Source organism: Mastomys coucha, unplaced genomic scaffold (genome assembly GCF_008632895.1).
Source record: "Mastomys coucha isolate ucsf_1 unplaced genomic scaffold, UCSF_Mcou_1 pScaffold17, whole genome shotgun sequence".
NCBI lineage: Eukaryota > Metazoa > Chordata > Mammalia > Rodentia > Muridae > Mastomys > Mastomys coucha.
In genome coordinates, this window is record NW_022196899.1 from 5,879,974 (window position 1) to 5,887,638 (window position 7,665).

At 44.0% G+C, this 7,665-nt stretch overlaps 2 protein-coding genes across 2 annotated transcripts in view; both read right to left on the reverse strand.

Annotated features, from left to right (window-relative positions):
* Nucleotides 1–1,002, reverse strand: part of LOC116094719 (myelin P2 protein) — a 10,033-nt gene extending 9,031 nt beyond the window's left edge. The window contains exon 1 of the mRNA XM_031376239.1: nucleotides 780–1,002. The gene's annotated coding sequence lies outside the window, so the exon portion shown is untranslated. The remainder of the gene's footprint in view (nucleotides 1–779) is intronic.
* A 2,510-nt stretch (nucleotides 1,003–3,512) lies between these two features.
* LOC116094939 (fatty acid-binding protein 9) lies at nucleotides 3,513–7,281 on the reverse strand. Its single transcript, XM_031376338.1, has 4 exons — nucleotides 7,092–7,281; nucleotides 4,572–4,744; nucleotides 3,856–3,957; nucleotides 3,513–3,691 (listed from the first exon to the last, which is right to left on the reverse strand). The coding sequence occupies exons 1-4, from the start codon at nucleotides 7,162–7,164 to the stop codon at nucleotides 3,641–3,643; spliced, it is 399 nt and encodes a 132-aa protein (XP_031232198.1). The 5' UTR covers nucleotides 7,165–7,281; the 3' UTR covers nucleotides 3,513–3,640.
* Between the last annotated feature and the right edge of the window lie 384 nt (nucleotides 7,282–7,665).

A 7,665-nucleotide genomic window follows, 5' to 3' on the forward strand; every position in this document is an offset into this window, starting at 1 on the left:
AACACGCAATCCAGATACATCTATTCTTTCTCTTGCCCCCGGAGAATTCTGCCAATTCAAATCTCCCCCCAGAGTCTCTGTCTGTGCCTGAAGTCCTGCCTTTCCTTTCTGCTTCACCTGTTGCCTTCAGACTTTTATTAAGTCAAATAAAAGGACAGGGAGGAAGAGGGCTTACACAATATGATATTGGTGATGAGACATGCTCCACTGAGTAGCCAATAAAAACAGAGACCCACAGTCAAACGTTAGATGGAGCTTGGCGAGTCTTGTGGGAGAGGTGGGGGAAGGACTGAGGGACACCAAGAGGACAGGGTTGCCACAGAAAGACCAATAGAGTGACCTAACCTGGACCCCTGGTGGCTTCCAGAGTCTAGACCACCAACTGAAGAGCTTACACTGGCTAGACCTAGACCCCCGCCCCCAATGCCCTGCACATATGTAGCAGAAGTGCAAATTGGTCTTCATGGGGAGGGGGTCCTCCAACAACTGTTGTGGGGGCTATCACTGAATCTGTTGCCTGTCTGTGAATCCTGTTCCCCTAGGTGGTCTGGGAGGGGACATGGGGGTGGGGTGGGGAGGGCAGCGAAGGATTTGTGTGAGGGGTACTGGGAGGAGAGGGAAGGCTGATATTGGAATTTAAAGTGAATAAATGAATAAATTAAAAAAAGAGAATAACAACACCAAAGCCCTCTGCTGGTACAGAGTTAACAATTACATAATACAATCTCCACACAGTGCACGAAGATGGCACCCCCAACAGGAAACTTCTTGTGAGTTACCTTAGGCCAGTGCTCTAAGCTGCTCAGACTCGTCTTGCTCCGACTTTTGCCCACTGTCCACCAGTGACGTCATCATTCCTGCTCTTCATGCTTGGATTGCTTTGTCATCAGGGAAGGAGACGCAGGAGAACCTAGATGCTGGTGACTACTAGGGCTGACCCATTTTAGGTCATCGCTATGTTCATCACAACCCTGAGGAAGACAACATCTCGGTTTGGAATTAAAGGAAGTGGTGAGACAGTCCCCGAAGGCTATCAAAGCCATCAGTGACTGAAGATGATGATACAAGACTGGCCCTGACAGGTCCTAAACCAGTCCAACCTCCCTGCGCGTCTCTCTGTTGGCATCACCTGATCTATCCTACTGTTGGGACTGATGGTTGGATGGTCGCTCCACATCACGTCATGGAACGAGGATGCAAGGACTGGACACAGAACTGCAGAAAGAATTGATGCCACCCTTCTGGCAATGCGCAGAGACACCTTGATGGTGGTTGTGGTTTTCTATCAGTCCGGGGTGGAGCACTTGGCAGTTTTTGTTCTTCCTAGCTTGATGCCTGGCTTAGTGACAAAAGCTGTTTTATGCCTAGTATACATAAAAATAAAATAAAACCAGATCAAATCAAATCCAGGCAGTGCTGCATAGTAGGAGGAATACAAAGATTCTGCGTTCTGGCACATGCCTCAGTGCAGGAGGAGGAAGATGCCCATAGACCTTCCCTGTGTTCCCTGGAACACAGACACGCAGAACTCTGCCTACCACCACACAGCACAGTGAGGAAGGAGGAAGACAAAGACCTACAGATCATCATGCCACCCACAGATCTGCCCTCTGGCACACAGCACAGGCAGACAGTACACACCAAGTTGCCACCACGTCGTGCAGCGTGGATGGAGGATGTCACCCCAAAGGTAACGTATGTGGTGGACAGATAGGAGAGAAAAAATGGAGTAGCTTGAGCATTGTGAAGAGAGATGGAACTGGAGATTCAAGGGTGGGAAGAAAAGCCTGTTGTGAATGGACAGCACTGCCCCCCCGGGCCCACCTCACAACAGACAACTCACCAGCCCTCGCACTATCAGGGTCAGTTCTGCTGTGCTGTCCAGGCGAGGTGCTGGAGGGCTGCAGCTGGTGAAGAGCAGGGATGGCTCTCCAGCACTCACGACTCTATGGGTGCACATGACCCTCTGGGCAGCTTTCCTGACGGTTGGGGTCAGCTGTGACGTACTCATGACCCGGCCTGGCTTACCCACAACCTTGCCGCCAGGAGCAACTCCACTGTGCTGTCTGTGTAGGGTGCAGAGAGTCCTCTCTGCCGAGTGCTGCTGCAGGTGAGAGGTGGGGCCAGTTATGTCCTTTTGTAATTACTGCATTTTTTGTTACAAATTTGTGAAAATTAAAATGTTAAGGATGTTGAAAATTACTTGTCAGTGATTTATTACTGTTGTGTAACAAAAAGAATGTAAAGATGGCCAAGTCGGTCATCAATGGGAGAAGAGGCCCTTGGCCCTGTGAAGGTTCTATGCCCCAGTGTAGGGGAATGCCAGGGCCAGGAGCAGGAGAGGGTTGGGTAGTGAGCAGGGGGAGGGAGGGAGGGAACAGGGGTTTGTTTTTGTTTTTATTTTGGAGAGGAACCTGGGAAAGAACATATTATATGACATGTAAATAAAGAAAACATCTAATAAAAAAATGTGATGACCTATTCTTGGGTGGTAGTGCTAGGAATAGTATTAGTGTGACTGCTTTCTGGATAATACTTTCCTGTAAACTTCAACACGTCATCTCTCAGTGGAATAGTTTACTACTGTTACTCTGGGTAAGAACTTTCAAAGCAAAGCATATTTTCCTGTATGGGTTATAAAGTCTCCTCTCATTTGGATTTCAGATTCTCCTGAAAAGTAAATGACTTTACCTCATTCACTAGAGCGAACACTCTTGTTTTTCCTCTGTACAAAGTTGAAGGGAACAAATGATATTTATTGTGCATATGTATGCATATGTGCCTGTATGTATTTCATGTGTTTATGTGTGCCACAAGTGTGCACTTACCAGAGGAGGCTAAAAGGGTGTCATCGGAGGCATGAGCCATTCCCCCAGGGTACTGGCGACTGAACCTGAGCCCTTGGCAAGGAAATCAAGTGCTTTTTCTTTTCCTTTTCCATCTTTCTCCACATTTTGCATGGCTCTTCCTACCCTTACCCTTACCTACCTCGGGTAATCTAACAAACCCAGGGGTTTATCTCCTGGGTGACTGCAGATCTTGTCATGTTAACAGAAACTTCTTGTCTTACTAATTCTACAGAACACTCCTGCGGTGATTTAAATATGAAATGCTCCTATAGACTCATGTGTTTGAACACTTGGTTTCCTGATAGTGATCCAATTTGGGAACGACATGGAAGCTTTATGAAGGCTATCTCTGGAGGAAGGCTATTACTACAGGCAGATTTTGAGGTTGTATAGTTTAGCTCCACTTCCTGCCCTGGCCCTGAACCTTCCTGTGTGGGGATGAAATGGGATCTCTCTGGCTCCTGACTACCAGGCTGGCTCCACACTTCTGTTCCCATGACTTTCCCATGACCGTTCATGACAAAGATCGGCGCTTCCCCTTTGGAACTGTGAGCTAAGATAAGCCCTTCCCCACTGGAAGTGGCTTTCTGTCAGAGTATTCTACATACAGCAGAAAAGTCGAGCAGAGCATGGCCTTCATTATCAAACAGCTGGAAAACAACATTTCGAGTCGTGCTTTTATTGAGCATAACTTATGGGCGTGATGTTTTAAATCGCTGTCCCTGGGGCTGGTTTTCTTCAGGAGCAAATTCGTTGTGGTGGCCAAGTTCTTGTTGGTGTCTACCCTTCTGCTACACCCTTTCGTAGATCCTAGTGCAGACGACATTGTTCATGGTGCACTCCTAAAGGGAGAGAGATTTGTTAGATGTGACTGCTGCCAGGTCAAACCTGCCCTCTTGTCTTTCTGCAGAACAAGCCTCAATTCAGGCCACAGAGACAAATGAGTAGCTTCGTGGGTAGTTGTTCAAAAAATTAGGTAAAACTGTAAACTTAAGAGAAAACTCACCACTACCATTTTTCCATCCACAATTTTTCTTTTAATGGTTGTCTGTTTGCCAAGCCATCTTTGGACCTGGATCATTGACCCACCTTCAAAAGTTATAAGACTCTATAAATGCAGAGACAGTTGTTAGAAGGAGTGATTCAATACTTTTTACCTATTACCATACTAAATGTCTACCTTTTAGCTTCAAGTCTTAAATTCTGTATTTCACACTGCTCAACTCAACTCCTGTTATGTTTTAATGCAGCCAATCTAGAAGTTCCAGAAGATAACTAAATTCATGTTCTCATAGACAAGAATTCATAAGTTATTTAACCTTAATAATTGTTCTATTCTGTATGATCTTTCATACAATAACAAAATAAGTTGGGGGAAGGAGAGAAAGGAATGCCATTTGCTAGGTTTCCATCTGGAACCCTGGTACCTGAAGGTCAGCAGCAGGAGAATCCTAAGTTGTAGGCCAGCCTAGGCTACATAGCAAGGCCTTATCTCAAACAGCAGCAACAAAAAGACTAGTAAGAACATTTTAGCTCCATTAAGCTATCTGAGTAATTAGCAAAAGATTGACTTTATGTATGCACAGATTTTAAACAAGCCCAATCAGACTTAGTAATAAATTAACTGAATTCAATTGAATCAGTAAAATAAATTGAATGAACTATAACTAGCCACCTATTTTCCTCAATGGTTAAACACAAAAAGAGTTAGCTCCAACTAACCTTCACTTTCCGGTTGTCTGCAGTGGTCTCTTCAAATTCTTCCCCCAACTTGAAGGAGATCTCCGTGTTCTTGCATGCACTTCCTGTTTGGATGTCCATTCTTTCCCCATTGAAGCTAATACTAACGCTTGGCTTTATTAAACATGCAACTTTCCGAGGTTCACATTCCACTCCTGGGGGGGGCAAAGAAAAAAATTTACCTTATTCACACATTTAGGGAGACATGTCAAGCACCATTTTGAACACCAGTCGTTAAAGAATGCTGCTTCTCCCACTGAAATCATGACTCACTACAGCCTTATGTAGACCAGGCTGGCCTTGAGGTCAAGGCCCTCCTGATTCTGCTCTGACTTGTAGTCCTGAGCTACTAGGCCGAGCCACAATGTCTTCTTTGATGTTTTATGTAATCTCTAGAAAAGTCAAGGCAAAACTAGTAATTTTTGATATCTTGAAAAGCTAAATTCACTTTCTCGAACTTTTGTGCTTAATGTGAAGTGTGGATTTCCAGGATGGCTTTCAAGGGAGCAAATGCTTGCTTGCATTTAGCCTTGTGGAAACTTGCAAAGACAGTATGGGAAGCCCTCAGCTCAAAGGGGCTCAGGTTGAGGACTTTCCACTGTCAGTATGACCATTCACAGTAGATAGACGGACAGACGCTGACTCTTTTCTCTGAATATGTATTGAAGTCTACTGCCCATTCCATCTGGGGATGCAGCACACCTTCCTGTAGGAAAACAGATCTGTGGGTTTCAAGGAAGAGTGAGATGGTCAAAATCTGGGCTCCAACCCTGACTCTTGACAGCTTTGTCCCCTTTGAGCTTTCTCCACAGTAAAGGATGGATGACTTGAGCCCTCCTCACCCTTGCTTTGGAAGAGGGCACAAAAGGCTTAGAAGGGCCCCAGAGCAGAGTCAGACTTCAGTCACTCTTCCTCCTTGCTCCAGACTTAGCCCAGCTCCTAGTCAATACAGTGCCATTCTGGGCATAAGCACAAGATCCTCCCATTCCTCTCCCATTCCTCTCCCATCCTCTCCCATCTTCTCTCTCTCTCTCTCTCTCTCTCTCTCTCTCTCTCTCTCTCTCTCTCTCTCTCTGTCTCTCTCTCTCTCTCCCCCCTTTTCCCCCCCTCTCTTTTGCTCTCTCTGGCTCTATATGTGTGTATAAATAGATATAGAAGTATACATGTATAAATATAGACATAGACATAATATATAACATACATATTACATATTATATATAGATATGTAGTGTACTATACATTTTTTCATACAGATCTCTCTATGTAGCTAGACTAGACTTGAACCCCCTCTCTTCCTGCCAGAGCCTTGTAACAGCTGAGACTGTAGGTGTGCACTGCTGCATCCATTTCCAAGTTTCTTATATGTCCTCAAATTTGTATTCAAAACAAATTTGTCTATAATCCATGAAGAGATATGAAAATGTATTACTTCCTGAAATGTAAATGTTGTCTTTAGGAGAAGAGCAAGTTATGATCATGTTAATTTATTAGGGGTAAAGCACTGCTGTTTCCCTGCTTAGAATGAGCAAACATATTAATAATTGTAAGCAATCATTGGTCATTCTAGGCAAAATGTAAAAAGGGAAGAAGGCTGCATTTCATATGGTTTATTATTGTAAAAGAAGTTGTTAATTATGAAAAATGAACTGACTGTTGTTCCAGAATTCATGGAGAGGTGTAGCTGTTACAGACACAGCTTGTTATAGCTCATGGTTGACTGCAGAGCTTGAAGTAGACATGAAGGACCCATTCTCCTGAGAGGCAGCCAATGGGGAGACAGTTGGTCAGTAAAGGGAAACCATTCTATTTTTCCTCTCAAAATGAAAGCCTTCAAGACTATGTATTAAATAGTTGTCATACATGAGTGAACATTCTAGAAAATTTTAGACTCTAAATTGGTGGCTCTCAATTTGTGGGTTGCGACTCCTTCAGAGGTCAAATATCAGATATCCACATTATGCTTCATAACAAATTATGGTTACGATGTAGTCTTGATTACGTTTGGTGGCATGACAACATGAAGAACTGTATGAAAGGGTCCCAGCATTAGGAAGGTTGAGAACCACTATTGAAAATGTTATTTGTTGCCACTGTGCTTCTAAACTTATAATTGGAGTAAATCTCAAACAAACTCAATCCATATACTAATTACAAGGATTCATTTACACAAATTTTGGGTTGAACAAAAGCTGCTCAACGAAATGACCCATCTAAAGAGAAATCCGAGCAGGAGCTCAGCGTGATGATCTTCGAACAGGGACCTGGGCTACAGCACATGGACCATAAACTAGCCGTGAGCCTAGTTAAAAAAAAAAAAATTAATGGTAATTATAATTAAAAGAAATATTAATAATAAGCAAACTCATAAACTTTGCCTCATATTAGTATAACCCAAGGTAACAAAAAGAAAATCATTTAAAAATTCATCGTGAGGTACAAAGCCAGCCACAACACAAAAGACTCTTGTAACCAATTCCCGACTCCCGTAATGGCGTCTCTCACCCAGTTCTCTCACGTAATTCTCAAAGTTTTCACTGGAGATGAGCTTCCAGGTGCCTAAGAAGGGCTCAATCATCGTGCACGGCTTTCGAAAGGGCAGATCAGGCACTCACAACTGAAAACAGCGAAGTGTGGGCATCACTGTGCTGCCAACCCCTTCTTTTAAGGAACATCTTTGTCACGTGGCATCCCTGAAGCGGCCAATGGGCTGCCAGGAATCTGAGATTCCACACATCGGCGGTTGACTCATCTTATATACCACCAACAGAAACTAACCTGCAAAGCTTAACTCAGGGGGCAACGGGATTTATACCCAGGAGTCACCTGATAAATCTTATTTGCCGAATGAAGGCAACTGTCAATGGAGCCCAGACTTTGAACACTAAACGCTGACTAACCCTAAGGGGATATCTGACAAAGGTCTAATGAACACCAAAAATCGGAGGTTTTCTCACCTCAAGCAAGGACATCCTTGCTTGGTCTGACTCAGCTGTTTTATTTTATTTTTTTGTTTGTGCAAGTCATGGTGTGGAAACTTCCCCTTCATTAGAAAAGTATTGTCCCTTCCCTTGCTCGC

Bases quoted from the DNA above. Each gene is read 5' to 3' on its own strand.
- LOC116094939 (XM_031376338.1), bottom strand. From the start codon at position 7,164: ATGATTGAGCCCTTCTTAGGCACCTGGAAGCTCATCTCCAGTGAAAAC. The intron at 4,745-7,091 runs GTGAGAGACGCC...TGCCCCCCCCAG, and splicing joins GAATTACGTGAGAGAACTGG to GAGTGGAATGTGAACCTCGG. The intron at 3,692-3,855 runs GTGAGTTTTCTC...CTCTCCCTTTAG, and splicing joins TGGATGGAAAAATGGTAGTG to GAGTGCACCATGAACAATGT.